General features: G+C 36.6%; 1 protein-coding gene across 4 annotated transcripts in view; it reads right to left on the bottom strand.

Annotated features, from left to right (window-relative positions):
* pard3bb (par-3 family cell polarity regulator beta b) overlaps positions 1–22,609 on the bottom strand; it is a 241,538-nt gene that overhangs the window by 118,273 nt on the left and 100,656 nt on the right. For 3 of the 4 annotated variants that reach the window (XM_015034281.1, XM_015034257.1, XM_015034273.1), the window contains 4 exons: positions 18,255–18,408; positions 9,794–9,902; positions 9,419–9,537; positions 6,695–6,739 (listed from right to left, as the gene is read on the bottom strand). In XM_015034281.1, coding sequence (XP_014889767.1) covers positions 6,695–6,739; positions 9,419–9,537; positions 9,794–9,902; positions 18,255–18,408 — 427 coding nt within the window. The remainder of the gene's footprint in view (positions 1–6,694; positions 6,740–9,418; positions 9,538–9,793; positions 9,903–18,254; positions 18,409–22,609) is intronic. The other variant, XM_015034263.1, reaches the window with a different exon arrangement.

Below are 22,609 nucleotides of genomic sequence, written 5' to 3'. Positions count from 1 at the left end.
AAATATTATCTGACAGTTAATTGAGGGAAACGAATGGCCTTTCTTCCTCTCAAACTTGATATAAAATAGGGTCCAGCACATGTCAGTGATCACTACATAAAACCCAAGAGAGATGAATGACTGTGCCAGCAAGAAACGACAGCACTGACCATCTTCTGATTACTTCTCACCTTTATTAGCTTACTGGGGGAGATGGATAAGGGTCAAAGGCCATTCAATATACAGAGGAGCGGCCAACCCTACGCAGAGAAACAGTGATGCATCCGCATGTGATGAACACACAACAAATGGCACGGAAAGAGCACGCAGTCTGAGAATGCTTTCAGGATTGAACACCTGCGTGTTCACAGGCCCATAATGTTCAGGGGGTGAAATGAAAAACACGACTGCTTAGTTCAGCTGTTTGAATTCTTTATCTAATGTCGGCTGTGAGGAGCTAATGTGTGCCGGAATCGTGTAGTGTCTGACGACACAGGCGAACAAATTGAGCTGCACTCCCTAAGACAAATTAATCCATCAATCCGCATCAGTCCTAACAAGGTGGCTTTCAGGTTAAATCCAAAGCAAAGTCTGCGAGAGCCGGAGAGACCGGGAAACAATGGAAACCAAGACGACACCAGGAAAAAAAAAAAAAAAAAAAAGAGAAAGACGGAGATGCGAAAAGAAATGAAGACACAATCACAGAAAAGGAGGAAGCAGAAGCGGGACCAGGAGCAAATGCAGCTCTCCAAAGACACAAATCTGGCAGCGCCTCATCAGTGTGTGATGCTTTTCAAAGTCAAACATCCACCGGGGACGGATTCAGACAATAGGCTGCACCAGCGTCCCTCAGCATCACATGGACCCCCTGACACATGCACACAGAGAGATGTTGTCCGTCCTATAAGCTTCTCTGCCTCTTTGCCAGACGCTAAGCCTGAATGGCGTTGGCAAAGAAAAGAGGGAATGAGAGCGAGGCAGAGACAGACAGAGCTGTCGGAGGAAAGAAAAACTGAGAATACAGAGCACTACAACAGCAGCAGACGAGCACTGCATCCATTTAATGCTGCGTTAGAGCATTATAAAAACCTGGCTAGTGTCTATACTCATAAGTACAGACACACATTTGAGCAAGTGGGACTGTGTGTTGGACGAGAAAACATACTTAAGTGCATGAAAGTAACAGGTGAGTCTATTTAAACATGTAAAAAAAAAAAAAAAACTGGCCATCCTTGTGAGCAATTTGGGAGATTGCTAGACAATTTCAAAAATAAATATTGTCCAATATTTTCAGAGTTTTCAGTCAAATTCTTGGGCAGTTCACTGCTTGCACTAGGGGAACTTTTCTTAAGATACCAAAAAGAAAAACCTTTTTGATGAATGTTGCACTATGTGGGTGTAGTTTTGTATTGGGAGGGTGTTAACATTTTTTACTGCTTAAATATTTTAATATTTTCTGTAAACCCTTAATTAGGAATAAAGAATATTTGTTTGTAAACACTAAATCTAAAACCCAGTCACTCTTGGTAAATATTGGCGTTATAGAGGAATTGCATTCAATTAACATAAACCTTACTAGAAATACTGATTATATTGTCAGATTGATTTGTCAGTTCCACAGATGTATTAGGCAAGAAAATGTAATAGGAAATAGAGAAAAATAAACAGACTTAAAAGTTAAGACCCCAAAAAAACTAAGAAGTATATCTATGCAGCAGCAGGAGAGAATAAGCTTTAGACAGTCACGACAAAATGTACTTAAACGTTAAAAAGTGGATTTTGCATGATGTGTCCAAATCCCTTTAAGATTTGAACTGACTCTGTACAAATTATGCCCTGTTCTATACTATAAGAGAATCATCAACCGCTATAAAACATATCTGAAATTAATGCTTTATTGGTCTGAAAGCAGATATGAAAACCACAAACAAAATGTTTTCTGAACTATTTGCCAGGATACTTTTTGTCTTGTTCACAAGGTTCAAGTTGTCTTCAATGAAATATGATGCTGGTTTAGAAATAAATTTATGAACAGGCAGAGAGAAAGTAAAGTTTTAAAGTTTGCAACACTTTTTGACATGTGTGGCATTCATTGTTTTGGCACTGATACTTTTTAGCGGTGTCTATATTTTATGGAAAAATATGTAACATATAAATATGAAGAACATATTTAGAAATTCAAGCTTTAATCTTTTTAGCCATGGAAAGAAAAAAAAATAACTGGAAACATGAATGTCTTCTCTACTCTAGTTTATTTTTCCACACTTACCCAGACTTGGAAAGTACAAAAAAAAACAAATTACCAATTTTTCCAGTGAATTCAGGACTGTGTATGAACCTTGTATTTGTGAGTCTGCCAGATATTCATTCCTAACCATTTGGTCTAACAAGAACACATCTTTCACACACTGATTTGAAGGCGAACAACCACCGAGGGCTGCAGAATGTCTTACTCACTCGGAAAAAGAAACACAGATGCATTTGTTTCACTTATGTCATCTTAGCAAGATTTGTGATGTTCCTTCCAGTTGAAAGGATTAAATACAGGGTTCCTACACAATTTCCATTTCAAAATCACACACTTTTTCTAGGCTGCAATTTTCAGATATTATAAGTTATTGAGACTTTGACTATGATAACTGACGATCGATAAGGATTTTTATCACTGTGCTCTCAGCAATAAAAGCTGTATGAATTTGACTCTTCAATAAAAACCCAAATTTTGTGAGTTTTACTTAAATCGCAAAAGAAAAAGTTACTATTCTGATTATCTTGCGATAAAAAGAATTTGATAGTCTAAAAATGTCATTATCTTGAAACAACATTCTTAAGCTTTTTTATTAATTTGTTGCATCAAATACAACTTACTGTCCATTTTCCTTGAGCTAGAGATTTCAACCTTGGTTAACTTGCTATAATATAGCATATTTATAACATTATCTCAAAATAAAATCTTAAGTGAAAAGAGTTCAATCATGGTAAATATCCCAACATGATGCAGTTTTTACGTTTTTACCTCTTTGTTTTGAATTCAATCAGTAAATTAGAAAATCAATGTAAAGGTTTTATCTTTTTCGTAATCAAACAAAAAAAGGGGAAACTTTTATGTTTTGATAATTTATTGTATGGAGAATTAAATATCCCAACCTTTTATTTGTGTTAAATTGACTTCATCCATGTATGATGGGGAAAAGATGGAATCAAACCCACAACTTTCAGATCATGAGACGACGACTTTTCCCACTGAGTTACAGTGGCCCACTAACCCAGCATATAGTTTGTCTGTTTTCTCTGGGAAAGTCTTAAAGTGAAAACAACCAACAAATTTTGTTTTCACTCTAAGGTCTAAGGGAACCTCTTCTCTTTTTAGCCATACAATTATTTCATGTTTCCGTTTCCACAGCTGATTTGATTTCTCTCTGCCGCTGCAAAGACATGAGGAATGACTGACCGCAACATCAGTTTATTTAGACTCCATTTCATTGCATCTAATTATATTTTATAAAAATCTACAAATGAAAGTTTCCAGACATTTGCTGAATTCTTTTGGTTGCTAAAAATTCAACGTTCCAAGTTCTCTTTTCCACAAATGCAGACGCATTTTAAACAGTTCCCAGTTTCCACCAATCTGACTCTTAGCCTTTGGTAGATTATATTGTGAAATCTCCCAAAATTCATATTTTCCACAGGATGATGAAGAGTTTCCATTACCACCATTTTAACGTAATGATTGTTATGTGTATGTGTGCAAAAGTGTGAATGCCCAGTGGTTTCCTGAGGTGTGGAAAGAGAAACCATTGCTGGAAGTGAGAACAGCATTCCCAGAAGTCATTGTCTCACAATCGCATATTTTCCATGGTTCCACCACATATTGCTGTCTTTTATCTTATTCCTGGAGCGGCCTGACAAGCACAGAGCTACTGGATGTGGTTGTCTCAAAAACAAAACAATTGTGCAAAAACAAAAGTTTGGGAAGGGGAAAAAAGCGGTGTCATGTTTGCTGGCACACGCTGTTAAACAGCATGGTGGAGTTTGTTCCGTAAGCAACAGGTCCTGCATACAGACAGTTGGCTTCAGCAAAAATAATGTAACTTGACCTGCTTGTGGAGGCGTATAATTCAGAAGAAATCTTGCTGGTGAAAGAACTAGTTCAGACTTATGACTATTAAAATGTCAATGTGGGTCGTTTTTCCTTTTTCGCTGTGCAAGAGCAAGCTTTTGATATTTTTGTTTCAAAGTTTTTTTTTAGTGTTTGGGGTTTAGTATCAGTTTTATTTAAGCAAAAAAATCTCCTTAACCAAGATAATCAGTTTTAGTCCTAATTGATGGTGTATAGGAAGATTTCTCATTTCCATTGAGCGTGCTGTGATGGGTCAAAGGAAGATCTTTTCAACCCCACTGTTGAAAGAAGCTGAATGAATTGGTTCTAATCATATTTAAAAATTGTCTGGGCTATAATATGAAACGGCTAATAACAACTAGCCTTGACATCAACATGCTTTACCTGCAAGATTTTTGCCACATGAGTTAAATAAATAATGACAGGAATTGTCCAAGAGCCATATAGCAACTTGCAGAAAGATTCACAAACAGCAGGAATTATAGACTTTTATGATCCACTCACTGCACACAACTCCACTCAGGAAGAAAAAGCTAATTATATATATATATATATATATATATATATATATATATATATTTTTTTTTTTTTTTTTTTTTTTTTTTTTTTTTTTTGGTGTAGAACATTTAACCAAGCAAATGAAACATTTAAGAGGATTTAGTTTGGTTAGACCAAATTTTAAACAATTTTAACTAATTGTTGGTACCATTAAAAACACATTCTGGTGTCTTGAAAAAGCAATAATGCCAACTCCTAATTGCGAGAAGAAAAAAAAAAATAGAAGTCAATGTCGGAGCGCCATGTAGCTCAGTGGTAGAGCAGGAGCAAAACATTCAGAGGCTACAGAAGCAGCAACAGTCCTGGGTTTGAGTCCCTGTCACTGATGTTTTACTGCATGTCTGCCCTATTTCCTGTCCAGCTGCTGATGAATAAAGGCTGAATAAAGATGTTTTCCAGAAAAAAAGAATGGGAAGTAAGAAGAATCAGAGAATAGAAATGTTTTTGGTCCTTTCTTATCCTTTGGACTTGGAAATGCTACAATCAAATGTCATATGCTTTGCGACTTTTCAGGAAGAAGAGTTAATCTAGTAAATGTGCTTTGATAAATATGATTTCATTTGCAACAGCAACCAAAACTGATCCGATCTGTTTATATTCAGTGGAAAAATTGTTTGAAAGGGATATATTTTCTCCCATCTATCAAAAAATATACAAATGTTGGAAAAGCGAGCTGTAGTCCACAGCAAAGTAAAATAATGCAGACCAAAATTAAGAAATCACTTGTTGCCTGAGGACAAAAATAAATAAATGCATAAATAAATGTGGTCATGCTCCATAATTTAGTCACACTGTTTACCCTAATTACAAGCTGTCAGAGAGAAATAAATCATATTCTCCAGGTATCAGAATATAAAACACGTCATTAATAGAAAGAGTTTCATTTTACACCATTTAACAGCCTAGAACACAGATGATAAAACCTAAGTTAAACACATTTTCTGCATGTTATTAAAGGCTAATGCAGAAAGAGTGCACATCTAAGCATTTTCTGTGCTGCTCAGTTTTACATGATGTTCCTTTGTCTATATATCTAGCAGCTGCAAATAAGCTCAGCAAAAACCAGGCAAGTAACTAAAATATAAGAAAGAAACTTTTTTGCAGAGGAGAACAAAAAGTCTTATGTTTTATGGATTTTTGCTGTAATAAAATAAAACTCAGCTTGGCATTTTTTTTCTACATTTTCTTCTTTCATGCTCCTTACATTACCATGTCGGCAGCCTTACAGAAAGAGTACGGCCATAATAAAAGTGTCTACCACCATGTCTAAAACTGAGGCGTAGCTGAATGCGGGAAACAGGCTGATTGACAAGGAAAAAAGGTGGCATGCAGGAAGAGGGACCCATATTGAGTGCAGCGAAGAGTGCTCTTACATTCAAGTAGCTACAAATGAAACGGAAGAGACTTCAAGGCAAAGAGCAAAGTTTGAGATCAAACTTTTAAAAATATATATGTCTGTAGGCTCCCAAAGCAAGAGCTCTTGAAGAAGCATCAGGCATGTGTGCACCTGAGCTTCCCTTTGAGATGAGTGTGTCCTTCCATAATTCATTCATTTCAATACATAAAAGTGTCTGTCTCTGTCACAGAGAAATGGATTCTCTCTTTGTACAACAATTCTTCGATTTCATTTCCATATGAATAACAGTTTGTGCCCCTCATTTAATTTGCTTTGTCCACAGCAGCAAGCAATTAACGGGGACAGAAGAGACCAGATGAAAAAGCAAATATGAATCTGTAGATCTGACATAAGCATTGGAAGGGAAATTGATTTACGCTACCATATTGCAAATGACCAATCTCTCATCACTGCAGAGGATTTTTTTTGTCCAATTTACTAATTGAGACATTACTTCATAGCATGCATGAGACAAATGTGGACAAGCTTCACCCATTGGAGAGTTTGGCAGACTCTACAATACGTTGCTATGCAGAAATGATTTACTAAGCTGCTGCAAGGCATGTAAGTATAATACATTATATTGCAATGTAATTCAGTTTTTCTCTTAGATGCAGTTGAACTAAAATAAAATGTCTCACCAGAAGTGCTTCCATCCAGGGATCCGACGTTGCTCTCATCTGCCACTGAAAGAAAAACCCCACACAGAGAAAACTGACATTAATGTTAAGTAAATGCTGTGTTGATCGCAGTTTCTACATGTCATGTTTCTCTCTTGTTTAGCATCTGTTACTCCTGCTTAGTTCATCATTCTCTACCTAACAATTATTCTTCATGTCTCTTCATTTTACAAGATGGCCGACATGCTGCCCTTCTTTCCTGTGCTGTTGAGACGGCTTCACTGCTACTGAAACACTTTTCCGTCCTCCCTTCTGCCTCTGCTTCATCTTCCATTCATCCTGCCTCCTCTCACTCACTTTTGAGCTGCTGCCAACCATGTATCCCCCTCTGACCTTTTTGACCTTTAACCTCTTGGTATCTTTTTCAATGTTTTCATTTTTCTTCAGTCACTCTCCATCCGGCTCTGCTCTCCTGACATAGTCGCTGCTTTGATCATCATTCCTAAAGGTAATTACCCTCTGACTCCATCACACCGTTGTTCCTCCCACCTTTCCGGCACTGACTGGTAGAACTAAACCAATACACACAACAATAACCACAGAAACAAAAATATGGCCTTTAAAACCAATATAAATCTTTTCTTATCATCACTTAGAGCTTTTTTGGTACTGAGAGATAATAAAATTAAAGAAAATAAATATCGCCGACAAGACGAAGCACAAGCAGGTGCAGTGGAAAAAAAGGCAATAAAAAATTTAACTATCCTTAGAAGTTTTATCGCGTTTGGCTGTAAAATAAAACTAAGACCATCAAAAGACAAAATAAATGATGTAGCTGATCAATAAAATAGAACCTAAAAGTGTTTTACAGCATCTGAAACACAGCAATAAATCTCTGTTAAAATGTGTCCTGGTAAATTAATGTTGTTTAATTTGTCAGAGTGCAAAACAAGCACTTTGTGTTATATATGTTAATTATATTTCTTGCAATGCGCAATATCGTCTGATTATATTGTTAAAACATTTGTGGTATCATTTAAAATCCTAGAAAAACAAGGAAGGATCTTGTGGTCATCAATGTTGTTTTGGTGAAATAGACAAAAGTGCTTCCTGATCATCTGTACATATCTCATCTAATTACTACACTCTGGTGAATGTAGCAAGTAATCATCTTCAATAAATGAATACTTAAGTCCAACTCAAACAACTTACTGTTTTCTTTTTTTTTTTTTTTATCTTAGATATGGGCGTAGCCAAAGCGGCTGAGTTTGAATGATTACTTTAATTAAAGCACAGCGAGTTAAGCTCGCTGCTAATGAATTAAGTTTAAAATGTTCTGCACAGAATTAACTTTTAGACTCTTTAAGGCATTCAACTCGTACATCAAGAAAGAAATATTATTTAATTATGGTGGCTTCTGTGTGCGTCTGTGTAACCGATATTTTACAGTTCCGATAGTCAACTTTTTTAATTTGAAAAGACTGAAGTGCTAATGAGGCAAATCTCTTCTGATTTGCATATGCTGATGAAAAGGCACTTGTGCATACAATGAGATATTTTCTGACTGAAGCTAAAGTTAACTGTGTTTAAGAGTCGAGAGGAGATTTTCATAGTTCATTTTGGAGTTATTTTAAGAAGATGCCTGTGTGCCTTTACAGACAGTTCTAGCCTCATTTTTTTCTACACTGTGCAGAATTATCATTGCAATAATTTAAACAAACCCTCGAAAGTAAGGATGCTTTAATTGCAGCATCCTTACTTTGGTGATAAAGGATATGCAACATGTTAGTCCTCACTTTACAAACAGATTGATTTAAAAGTGCTAAAATACCTCCTTCTTTACTTAATTTGACTAAATTTAGAGCTGTGACTAGACATTAAACATCAATGCCAAATTACACCAAAGCTGACTCGTAGTAAATCTGCATCTAAACACGTAAAACAAAAGAGGTGAAGCGAAGCCCTGAAAACGCATTATCCGCATGGTATTTGTGTAGAAATGAATGTTTGTGCAGTTCACATAAATTTCTCCCTCTCTTTTGTTCGAATCCGCACGCAGACGCGTGCTCACATCTGGCAGCTGAGCGAAGTCGAGGAGGAGGACTGAGCAAAGTGACATTTGAAACAAAACACTTTTGTTGCACTGCTGCGACCGCTGTCATGTCGCACTGATGTATGCAAAGGAATAGATGTTAAGTGTGCACATGCCCATTTCTGAGCTGACTTTTTAACAATAACTGAAATGTCACTCAGCACTTGCACGAGAACATCAGCAATCAGGGAGCAACAGGTGACAGAGATGTCAGCAAAAGCGTCATTACGGTGGTTTAAAGTCGCTGTTCTGACATTTGGTTCAGAAATAAAAGACCCGCCCTGACATTCTCTTTTAATTTTACACCAAATATGAGCTTTGACTGAAAATTAACTAGGGACGGAGAAAGAAATGAAAACATACAAATCCTATCAATTATCAAAAAACTGACAGTGTTATCATCTTTCTGGTAGAGATTTTGACAATAATGTGAGTATGTTAGTAATACAAACGCAAAAAAAAAAGCACAAAAAAATTAGATAAGAAGTGGTCAACAGATTCAAAATGAATGTATCCAAGCCTGCATTGATGTCAGTCTGCATGCAGTTTGTGCTGCCAATGCAGCAGCCATGCATGAGCAGGAAAACTTTCCAAACGAGGATGAGATGCATGCGGCCATCATGCAGAACAGATAAACAAGAAAATCACCCCACCAGTGTGATGCTGGTTTTGAGTCGTACCCAGGTCCATGCTTTTAGAGGCTTTGATGTGCTGGAACTGGTTCTGGGTGGGAGACTGAGGCTGGGCCATGGGGGATGTCTTAGAGCCCTCACTGCAAGAGATTAATGAGAAGGTGGTTAGACAGCTATATATATACAATATTTAATTTAACATATTCCTGGTGACCTTAAATTCAAGCAATCAAAAAATATGTTCATCTTCTGATTGAATCAAAACATTAAATGTCATTTTCTTCCATGCAGAGAACAGGAAGTGATTAGTAAAGACAACAGTCCTCGCTTGGGTTTAATTATCAGACAGAGTTAAGCTTTTTTGTATGAGAACTCTGGTAAAAAGCTCACACACACCTCTCCTGTAAGAAGGAGGGCTGATTAGAATTGCTCATTTCCACATCTTGCCCGTACAGCACTCCCTCCTCTTCCTCTTCGTCCATGTGAAAATAACTCCCATTGGTCACTGAAACGCAGAAAACAAAATAAGATAACCTGGATTAATACAATGAAGCCAACCAAAACAGATTTTTCCTACCTTTGGAATCAGATTATGCTGATGTTTATGATAATAAATTGTATTTCCACAGAGAGAATGAATGAAGCTGATGCTCTGCTGTGTCACAGCCAGGATAAATATTGATATCTTCACATTTAGCTGAGAGTGTATTTTTGGTGATTTGCTTTGAAAAAAATGCACCCAAGGGAAGTGACTAGACAAGTCAAGGACATAAAAAAAACTATAAAATGAATTATGAAATGTGGACTATTCAGCGAGAAAGAAAACAAACCCATTCCATGACATTTTGTTCCCTGGGTATCAATATGATGCGACACAAACACCCATTTCTCTTATCCACTGAGCAGGATGAACCACCCATGTTTATCTTGCCATTGTGCACATTAAGGCAGATAATGAGGGAGGTAAAATACCCCCCCAAAAACCTGCAGCAGAATGTGGCATCCAGGGGTCACCAAGTCTCCACGACGGAAATTAGATGGTGCCACACGCCAGCTGGTTGTTTTAGAGGCATGTCAGGAAAAACATCTTTCTCCCTTATGATAGAAATTAAAAATGTGGATTTTATTAAATGCTACAGGGACTTTAACTGTAGCTGTGTAATTTGCTCAGTCACTAAAATTATGTTTTGTTAGCAAGAGACTCAAGATAGGTGTAAAATACAGAGCCTATGAAAAGTATTCACCCGAATGTTTTACCCTTTTTGTTGCTTTTACAAATCAATCATGAGCAACAAAATTAGTCAGTTTTACTGTGCATTTCATAGAAAAGTAGCCAAACTATTGTTGTTAATAATACGACAGCATCAACAACTATCTGGTCAAATTATCTGGTGTTCCAACCAGACAGTATCATTTTGTCTTCACATCATTTACAGGCTTCCTAATCTGATTGGGAGCAGTAAAACAGAGAGATTGACATACAAACTGAGAGAAATGTGACCTGATCTCTTCCTCACAATAAATGAATGAGTGAAGATGTTTTAAACTTTAAGCAAATGGGTTTTTATTTTAAAAAAGAAAGTGATGCACAGTTTTATACTTTGAAAATACATTGACAGTTTATCATTATTACAATATAACTGTGTAAATTAGTAATATAAGTTCATAATATGTATTGGTTGTCTGTTCAAATTGTCATGAACACACAATTTACACGGCAATCAGATATTTGGTCTGTTGGTTGGAGTCTCACTGCAGTAGAAACACAAAGATAGCATGGATGATGGCGTCCAAGATGTCAAAGGTTAAAGAGAGTGTTTTAAGTAAAACTATTACAATTTGGTGGTGAGACGAAAAGCTGGACCACTATATAAAGAGGCCATCAGCTGTCCAGGAATCATTTCCTGACCTCAGGAACTTTTCTGCATGTCTTCTTCCCTTTTCTGTTTGTCATTTCCTGTCTACACCACTGTGAATAAAGACAACTAGTGTCACAAAAAACCCTAAATAGTCAAAAAAGAAGAAAAACATGCTTAGTTTCCCTCTAGCATTTATTAATTGAAGTCTGATGGTTGTGTTTGTGGAAGACACCCAGATGTTCACAGGAACTACAGCTCCATATCAGACTTAAGTAAAAAAAACTTGTACATTTACAATTTTTTTAAATCACTGAATTTGAAAAAGATATATTTTTGGGTTTCTTCCTCCAACAGTCTAAAAGCATGACTGTAAAGGCTCCAACATACTGAGGTGTATTTCCCTCCACTTTGAATTGGACTCAATGCGCAAATGGAAATTTTTACAACATCATAAATGTTTATCCCTCGTGTTGCCCTATGAGAAAATGAAATGCTGGCCTCCAATTTGGAGGGACTGTGAAAAGACAGTCCCACTTTTTGTATGCTCCAATTTTGTGAAATATTGTAAGACGAGAGTACCAGTAAATTATTTGACCTCATTAAAATTTAAAAAATCGAATTAAATGTTAGATATTAAGAAATATTTCACGTGTGCAATTATTCTCCTACAACAACACATGAATTAGAATGTTTTACACGTCTTTTCAAGGATTTTTTTTTTGAACACTAGAGAGGTGGTCCAGCCGTTACAGCTTCTGTTTTCAGTTTTTTTGTCTCTCAAATATCTGATCTAAACACCTACTTTAATCAATCCATCTGGCAACATAATAGCCTGTGCTGTACTTACACTCCATACCCCATAAACACAACAAGAGCACTACTGTTGGGCTTAAAATCTATTTTCCCGCATTCTAGGCTCGGAGTGCTTCCAAAACGTCGGCAACCTGGAGCTCAATACTGCGTCTGAAAGCCTCCTAAGTGGGGCTACTGCTGCTCAATAGAACATGAGTGAAAGGTGGGTGAAAATAGACTTGCAGCACAGCTGTAAGGTGCTGGTTTGAGTCCATTGTTCCAAAAAGACTTACATGAGATGGATTTTAAGGAAGGCTGAAAAAAAAAAAAAAAAACTTCCATTATGGATCTAATGGAAGATATAAAGGCAGCCGAGCTGGAAGGTTATCGGTTATCCTCATCGTAATTTATGGGCAAACCTCCAGCTGCTTCCATCATTTGGGGAAACACAGTTTTCTGAGCCACATTTGAAGCTTGTGGCCTATAAGACTTTAAATTGCCTACGCTTTGTTCTGTTTTGAGCAATGTTTGCAAAATCTGCCAGTACTTATTTCTCAGAAAAGTTAAGAGACGAAAGTAAAAAAAAAAAAACAGAAAAATGTACAGATGAGCAAAGCTTAGTAAAAGAAAAAAAGGAGAGATGATGAAAAGGCAGCTGAAGATGGAGCAGATGTTTCACACTGATATGGCTTTGTCTGGGCTTATGACAACTTGATACACAGACACAAAATCCTCTCCAGTGCCATTTACATACAGTCATCACTTCTCAGAGTGCATTGCTGCTGCACAACACAAGCTAGAATTACTGCACATCACTTCGCTGAATGCCCTTTATCTGCTTGCATCTGCACACGTGCGTCTGAAAGCAGAGACGTTCGGAACTGCAGGGGAAGACAGGCATGTCTGAAGATATCACGCCGCCTTCATCTCCATCCCTCCCTCCCTCTTTCCACACTAATCACCTGCTTTATTTTTCTCCAGCTCCTTTTCTTGCAATCTGATATTTTGGCTGCCATTTATCTCTCCTCTCAGATCTCCCATAAATCATTTTATCTCCCGCTCAGTTTTCAGCTTTTTATTCCCCCCGCCCGAACTCCCTTCCTTCTTCTCTTCACTGGTAGCACCTTAATCAGCCAAACTGTCAAAAACACATTTTTTATTTCACCTCACACACGCAGAAATCTGTTTTCACTGACTCCCGCTATTTGAAGTGAAAAGGCATTTGTTGTGGATGATAGATCAATAGCAGTTTTCCCCAACAGCAGATAGGCAAATTGTCTTCTTCGACACTCAACTATTCCTTTCTGTCAGCTGTGTTTGTCTGCAGCTAGTCTGTTTTACAAACCATGAAAAAACAATGTGGCTTTTTTCGATTTTAATGTGAGGTTGTGCTGGTCACCAGCAGATTTAGTTTAGCTTGAAGAAACATGTACAAATGTCTGTTTTTATCCATAATCCGGTTTGAACTTAGAGGGATAAGTGTACACACTCGTGTTAAAATGCCAGGTTTTTATGATGAACAGTCATTTCAAAGACTTTCCACACACAATGAAATAAATCACACCCAGTTCCACTGAAAAACAAAAATACCTGTTGGAAACACTCATCTTATCTTCATTTTTTGGAATTTGGATGTATGCTAATGTGATGCGAAAGAAAAAAAAAGTCTTTATCTTCAGATACCTTAAGGCTTTAGTCCAAAATTGACTTGTACTTGGGACTGTTCATGACTTTGCTCACACTGATGAAAGCCCCACACACGTCTGAAGGAAAGTAACCATATATTCTAAGTTTGTGTTATACCGTAACAAATTCTCTCACAAAGTCATTAGCACATTTTAGCAAGGCATAGATGTTTTTTTTTTTTTTTGCAAGTAAAGACCAGTGTTTTGAAATTATACTCCATAGTCCAAACAAATTAAAAATAAAGTTATTTTGTGTATGTAAATCTTCATGTTGTTTTGTTGCTGGTTTACCTCAATTTCCCACTGAGACGATATTTCATTTTATTACTATGCATTTCTATTCTAATATAAGTTACATGATTTAATAGAGAAATTAAAAAAAATGAGAACAACACTAGATCGTATTCAAGTTTATACCTATCTAAGGGAAAACAATAAAATCAGAAAAACAATAAGGGGGAAAAGTTGAGGCAACGGATCCTAGTAACAGATACAATAAAATGCAGTGAAGGAGATAAATAATTATTGAAATCTACAGCATAAATACATAAATTACACATCTGCATAAATACATATGTAGTGATTCTTTATTCTCAATTTATTCTTGTAAATAGGCAGATATTAAGGGAAAAAATAACGAAATATAATTCTAATTTGGACCTTAGTGCCAAATGAAATGAATTCAGAGTATGAAAGAGTTCATTAGCAGAGTAAAACACTGGCAGGCACAAACACACACTAATGCACAAAGATAAACAACCGAGCAAGCAAAATAACTCAGAGAGCCTAAGATATGTGCCTACTGTACACAAACACAGGCTTAGAAATGCAAACACACACCACCATGTTCATCCAAATGACACTATAGCTGAGGTGAGTTTGAACAGCGAAGTGTATTCAAGGTCAGAGCTGTTTGCCGGATTCAGTGTAAACACACAGACAAATAAAACCAACACTGTCTGATACTGGCCAAAAAATCCCTGAACCAACACACCCACATGCACACACCCACACACAGCGGAGACTAACACGACTCAAAACAAGCAGAGATATCATGCAGGACCAAAAAGGCACACTTTCAAACAAACGAGCAGAGAGAACAATGACGACTGCACAAGCGATGGAACAATAATTTATATTTATATCCTAAAGACTTACCACAACCAAAGCTTACTAAACCCTAACCAACTGTTCAAAAAAAAAAAAAAAAAAAAAAAAAAAGCCAACATGGCGAACATTGTGGGAATCTGTTTACTTACTGTGGCAAACAAATTTATATCCACCAAGACATGAGAAAAACAGGAGCACACAAAAATACAGTTACACACGATTATCACACACAAATAACACAGGCAAAGAAGCAGCTATGGTGTGAGAATATGACAGAAAGAACATTGAGTCGTTAAAAAATTTACTTTACAACTTGACAATTTTTGATTTACTCAATATAGTGGGAAAAGTTTCAAAATAACCTCATTTTTTTCAGTAAAAAAAAAAAATAATTCAGAAAAGTAAAACTGCTTGAAAATCAAAATTATGAGACCAGACCCACTTGGCGTGCCTGTTGTAAAACAAAACTCCATGTTATTTTGGCACTTTTAACAAGCAAGTGGTTTCAGACGAAATTCCAGTTGTTCTTCGCAAACTCCAGACATTTACATTAATCTCGGCTAGACAAAAAAAGCTTTATTTTCCTGCCACACCTCTAAAATCAACCACTTGGCTTGCAGATGGTATCTAATAGTTGCTTTGGAAACTTGGTAACTCCATGACTCTACTCTTTGCTTAAGTTTTCTGACCTTAAAGAAAACTTTTCCTCCCTCACTATACCCCCCCCCACCACCATGTGGTGGCAAGATAAACTCAGGTCTTTATAATTTGCACATAAATTAAGTTGTCCTCCATAGTCTCTTTTAATGTTGAAGTCTCTTTTTTTTTTTAAGTTTGTGCTTCTTTTTCCAATTTTACATCTTTTTGATGATAATGTTGAGCTCCTCATTAATTCTTTTAAAGAACAATGCCTTGGCATTCTCTATCAGCTTGCACCTTACTAAACTAGTCACGGCTCTGTTATTTCTTCCTCACTCTGGTTAAACAATCAAATTCGAAGCCTTTTACGGTCCTGCAAAAAGGCAGAAAGACGGTGGAGGTCCAAGGGTTCGGATGTCCATCGTGAGTTCTTCAAAGAGCTTCTTTGCTCTTATATTGCGGCAGTGAAAGAGGTTAGATCCCCTTATTTCGGTAATCTCATAAATTGCAGTGGGAAAGAGCCGGGGGTATTATTTGTCACCACCAACAACACATTTCTAAATTATTTTGTGAATAAGGTAATAGACTTGAAATCTAAAATCTGCCTGAGTTCCCTTCCTTATGCTGATGGTTCTCAGTGCTTGGAGTCATTTCCTTTTTTTGTACAATTACACTTAATGACTTGGCTACATCTATTGGCAAAATGAAACCCTTATCATGCTCCTTAGAGATATTACCTCCCTCCATCTTGCCAGGGAGTCTCACCAACACGAGTCCTTCACTTTTGTTGATCTTTAACAGCTCACTAAGGCACAGTTTTGTCTATTCTGTTTTAAACACGCTAAGGTACACTGCTTTTAAGGAAACCCAATCTTGACGGCAGCTTTACTGTTAATTACTGGCCAATTCCAAAACTATCAGTTTGAAAACGGTGTAGGAAGGTAATTCAGATCTCAACTATGTAAAGTACTCGTGTTTTTTTATTATTTTTTAGTCTGGCTGTTAAAAATCCCACTCCACTGAGACATCGCTTTTGAAGATTTATAACAACTTTTTATTGGCCTCTGAATTGGAATTGTTACATAATAATTTTACTTCATCTCAGTAAAGCAATTACCATAACTTAAGGTTAAAATTGGTATCTCTGGTTCTGCACTACATTTGTTTTCTTATTTATATCTGAGATTACTTTTTTTTTTTTTTCTATTATGGCAAACAAGTTCACCAAGTGGGATTCCACAGGAATCTGTTGTGGGCCCATTATAAGTAGCTTTTTATATGCTCCCTTTAGCTGGCATTATTTAATCTATTAAAACCATTTATTATCACCTTTACACAGATGGTATTTTGATTTATTACCTTTAAGCCTCATCAGCTGGGTAGGCTAACCACCCTACTCCACTGCTCATCTCTGAGTAGTGATTTCCTGCCCAGCACTACATTGTTTTAAAAACTAAAAAGAGTCAATCCATGATAATAACTTATACTTATTTCTGTTCAACTCACAACTTTTGTTGTAGGATTCAATTCTTTACAAGACTTTGCGCTGTGTCTAGACTTCTTATATGCTCCAGCAGGCTTACACTTTATTCTTTAAAGCTAGGTTTTAATTTTAGTGATTTGTTGTCATGAGTAGTTAATATAACTTCCTCTGTAGAAATGGGAAGACAACTTCCAGGTTATATATGAGCGTATCTAGACTATGGGTATGCATCTGAAACAGACAATTAGTTAAAATGTACACAGGGCTTCTCCAGTGGCTTTAAATGTAGAAGAGTAGAAGTAGAATCATTTAGGTAGTTATATTTCTCCCACAGACGCTGATGACTTTATTACGGGAGAACAATGCTCAGTGTAGATTACTGTAATTAAACCTGTGGTGAGGCTATGATTACTAAACAAAAAACCGGCTGAAGTGTTTTCATTTTGGAATTAATGCTGCCTTCAAATGCAGTTTAAGCAGCTGACTTTAGCCCAAAAGATTTTAGGAGAGAAGAATAAAAACCCATCAAATTACTTAAAGAACTGCTTCTGATACCAAAAAAAAGTCATTTTCAGTGTTTTGACCAGCAGCAAATAGTAATCAGTTTTGACAATCAGTCAAACTAAAACTTCCAAACAGTTTGTGCAAACATTGTGTGCACATTTTCATAATTTGTTTACAGTTAATTATGAGCTTTCGTAGCTGGAAGTTGTGTGGAAAAATCATTTAAATGATTACTGATTATTGTTAAGTAAACAAGTCTAAGATTGTGCAATGAAACTCAAACTAAAAACAGATGTTTGTGGCATTTTGCATCAGTGTGCCAAAATATTAATAAGGGAAACTGTTTGTTTGTTGTGCTGCGTGTAACATAATAACTTTGTTACAGAAAAAAACGTGCTACATCCAAATCCTGTTCAGAGTTACTCGATATGGAGCTTTCTTTCTTGTATATTTTCTTCTGCTATTCCACCCCATTTGTGTGGAATCTTGAAAATGGTCTTTAAATGTTGAAAAATCAAATCAGTCACTTAGATAGAAGTAACCAGGTACAGACACATTTTAAAGGATACTTTGTAAGAATGGAAGGCATAACAAAGATCAACATAACTTTATGCCTATATTTGGTTGGTGTGTGATTTCTCTCAAGTGTCTGAAATAACTTCCCTTTCCTAAAGTTCTTTTATGGTTTATTTACAGTTTGTCTTTCTCACATATTGAAAAGGTTTTTGTTAAATAAGTAGGTTGATTGGAAGTGAAATAGCAGATATGAAAAAAGCTACACTCACCACTGGAGGAATAGATGGGGTTGGACACCTGTGTGGGGTGGACAGAGTCTGGGGCTTGACTGACGAAGCCCGTCTGACCTTTGAATGGGCTGATCAGTCCTGGTACGCCAGACGAACTGTCAAAGGAGCGATTGGGTGACACCTCATATTGATCCTAAAAGGAAACATAACAAATATTACTCAGCATTTCCACAACAGCATTTATATGCACAGACAGGGACAATGTACAAAGACAACTACAGAGGACTGCAAATAAAAATTGGGGAATTTTTCCCCCCCTGTTAAAACAAATGTTAAATAATTAAGCTTATTTAATATTGTTCAAAGGCATAAGTGTAAAATATGAGTAATGTTTAAATTGTTTGTTAAATTCATGTTGGGTGAAAAAAAAAAAACCCTCACGCTAACTATTTTAAGAATCAGAAACATGCAAGATAAAGCAAGAGACTTAAAATGAGTGACTTAAAAGAAACCATTTTCTGTGGTATGTCTGCGCTTAATTCAGGCTGCAAGAGAGCGAGAGAGAGCAAGACTTCGATCAAATGCTATGCAGGCTGAACATATCACTACAAAGCTGGTGGCTATATATAAGAAATTTCAAACTTATGGTTAAGTTCCAGAGAAAAATGTTTAAGTAATGTTAGATATGCAAAACCATTATTACACTACATGACTCTCACACAGTCATGTAGTGTCATCTCTGTTACAATTAAAGACAGTTCAAAGCAGGAAAACTAAAAAAAAAAAAAAAAAAAAATTAAAGACTGCTCCTACATCTTTAGTTCTTAAAAAGAAATCAGAATAACCTAAAGTCCTTATCTGCAGGGCAAAGTTTTACAAATGCTGGAGTTTGAAAATAATCCACAAAATTCTGATTGTTGCATCTTTAACTAGATGAATAGAGAAGAGTTTCTTTTAGTTGCCTGTCTCAGCAGGATTGGGAAACGTTAAAACACAGGACAGTGGAGGACTCTTTTCCCACGCCCCGTTGAGTTGGAAGCATCTTCAGCAGTGCTTCACTTTTCAATGTTTGTGTGGCACTAACCATCACACCGACACCTTTCTCCTGCTTGGAGAGCCTTCTGAGGGCCCCCCTAATGCTCAAACAAAGAATGGATTACACTCTTGGTGTGTTTTTTTTTTCCTGGCAATTTCTTTGGGGATTTAATTTGCATTTATTTGTCTTCTGTGTGTGTAGAAAAAAACTGATGTTCATTCTCATTAATATGCATCCATCTGTGTGTCATTTTGAATTTGTAAAACAATGTGTTTGTGTCCCTCCGTGTTGGATGAGCTCTCATCTCAAACAACAAAGACGACATAGCAGCGGTATCAGTGTGTGTGTGTGTGTGTGTGTGCAATAAATCTCCTTGTCATCCCACTCTTGACCTCGCACTGAACACCAGTGGCTATAGCTGCTTAAGAGCTATAGATCTTAAGCAGCCCCTCCAAGACGCATCATTCTTCAGTTTGGTAGACATCCTGCTGGCCCCCTCCCCAGTTCTACCATTAACCTGTAATACGGTGCAATCAGATTTCTCTCAAGAGATAAATGCTCTCACAGCAACCACAAGAAGTCTATCAATTATTATAACACTGGGTAAAAAAACAACAACAACAACAAAAAAATAACACAGCCAAAGTTTTAGGAAACATTCCTGGATTACATCAGATTTGTATTATTATTATTATTATTATTATTATTGTGTTTCCTGAACCCATGAATGTGTCTGAATAAGTGGCAGCAAATTATCTTACTTCACAGATTTATGCAATTATTGTACTTTCCAAGTTTATTTTAAATAACAACGCTGACTTGGCCTTTAGCGTCCAAACAACCTCATAAAAGAAATAATGAATGACCTGAAAGTAATTAGGAGAATTACACTTCAAAACAGGCTAGAATCTAAATAAATAATGGACCTAATCATAAACGGTTAGTTAATGCAATATAATTCAAAGGTATCGACATAGTTCTAGCAAGAAAATTAAACGTTTAGTGATTTATTTAATTTGCTCCTAAGAGAGAAATTCTAATGCAACAAACAGCATCTAAAGATTTTCTGTAATCTACTTATACATTTCTTCAATTCAGCCAAACAGGCTCAAAGATACCTACATACACACAGACAGGTTATGCAGTTGTGTCACCATTTTTTCTTACTGAAGTCTGGAAGAAAACACCAAACTGCCACTAAAAATAAATTGATTGAGGCTCATGGCTGCCATGAACTGGAAACTATGGGAACACCAGCATCACTCTTCACAAGTAAGCCAGTTTTACATTCACATCTTTGGAAAGAGTGCTAACAACGTAGCGTCTGTGATGCAGCTACACATATGGACATGCCACAGTTTACCATAGAAATATCTTAAAGTCAGGTGAGATAAAGACTAAGCAATATGGCCACAAAGGTGCATATGGTGCCACCAGCATTGTGCTGTTTTGCTGTGATTCTGGTGCATTGCACTAAGTGGACAAAGCACGTCCAAGTTTTTTTATCTTCTTAATCTCAAATAGGCTAATAGATGACTGGAGCATGAACCCAACAGAGTGTTTCTACAAGACAGTCATCCCAAACGACACATTAAAACTTGATTTTGAAGGGATAATGCCAGATAGCTTTTAATATTCTGGAAAGTCCATTCCAAAATCCCCATCAGAATGCTGTTGAAAAAGCCTTGACTGTGCAAAGTTAGATGCATTCCAAGAAACAAACTGAAATAAATTAGAACAAGCATTCCTGATAAGAAGCGGAGTCAAATACCCAGCCAGATACGAGGAAAGCTTGTTGACAACTGAAAAGTGTGATCAAGTTTAAGCCTGTCACAATAAGAGATAAGTCAATTAATCGTATGACAAATTAAAACGAGCTCAATAATTTCCATTTGCGTGATTGTTTGTTTACCTCGTCTCTCTCTCTCTCTCTCTCTCTCTCTCTCTCTTTCAACTGAAGACCAGATGACAGAAGTCTGGTGAAGTGATCTCAACTATCCAAGTTTGTGAAGGACATTTTATTTGTTGTTGTTAAAGTTTGTTAGAAATTAAAGTTCATTGATCTTTGAGAGGGTGTATTTGCATAATTATTCCATTTTACTTGAAAATGGTCTCGAAACAACATTAACTTTTATCACAATAACTTCTGGGACAATTTATCATCCAGCAAAGTTTATTATCATGACAGGCCTATTGAAGTTGCAGCTTGCTAAGAAAAATTTCACCAATTATTACTAGTGGGCGTGTGGGAACATATCTGAATTTAGAATATTTGGCCACCAGTTTATAACATTAGGCTGAAACACACTTGAACGTTTTTCACAGCACTGTAAAAAGCTGAAGGGATCATTTTTTTCCTTTGCTACCTGTTAGGTAGCAAAACTCTGTACATGTAAAATGTATCAATAGTAGACAGAGCTAAATCTACAGTCCCTCTTTTTATTTCTAATTGCGTATTTGGTGAGAGGACACGATGCAAACTCTGCATTTAGTATTTTTCCAGCCAGTCCTGCGAGGGCCTATTCACCTGGCTGAATATGAGCAGGAGGCTTGTGCAAACAGACTGTGTGGCCTTGTAAGAAAGGCATCAACTGAGAAGAGGATGAGATTAAAAGCTTTTTTTTTTTCCTTTCGACTCACAAAGAGACACATCTGAGTCAAGAACACTCGTATAACGAAGAACTCAGAGACACAAAATTTGAAAGGCTGACGTGTAAATGCTCTTTTTGCTGCTGATTCTGGTAGCAGCAGAAAGCAGAGCAGAGAGACTGGAGTCAAGAATCAGCAGAATAGATAGGAAGGCTGAAAGGCTTGTGCAGAAATGGCGTATTAAACTGACTTCAGAAAAAAACAACTATTTTATTTCTTAGAGCCCGCCAAGGAATAGGAAAGACCACATGTCGAATCCTCTGAACCTTTGCACATATTTTGACATTGCAACTACAAACTTCACATATAACATTTAACATGTAACATTTATTGGAACTTTATGTGATAGAGGAACACAATTAAGTGCATAATTGTGATGTGCAAAGTGAATTATACATGGTTAAAAAGGTTTTACAACTAAAATCTGTAAGGGTGACATGCATTTGTGTCCAACCAGCTCGCCTTCAGAAGTACCTTGAACAGTTCAGCTGACTGTAATTAGGTCTCTGTATTAAAAAAAACAAAAAAAAAACACAGCTGTTCTGTAAAGATACAAAACGGCATCCTGGAAACCAAGGAACACACCACACAGTCCAATCTGAATGAGCCTGAGCATTAATTGACAGATAGACTTGCAGTAGTCACCAAGTGTTTTATGAAAAAAAAAAAAAAAAAAAAGATTTTCAGGTAAAAAAGATAAAGTTTATAG

This window comes from Poecilia latipinna, unplaced genomic scaffold, assembly GCF_001443285.1.
Source record: "Poecilia latipinna isolate Pla-1442-1.1 unplaced genomic scaffold, P_latipinna-1.0 Scaffold17, whole genome shotgun sequence".
Classification (NCBI taxonomy): Eukaryota; Metazoa; Chordata; class Actinopteri; order Cyprinodontiformes; family Poeciliidae; genus Poecilia; species Poecilia latipinna.
The sequence above is the reverse complement of the archived record's forward strand: the minus strand, read 5'-3'. Positions and strand labels throughout refer to the sequence as shown.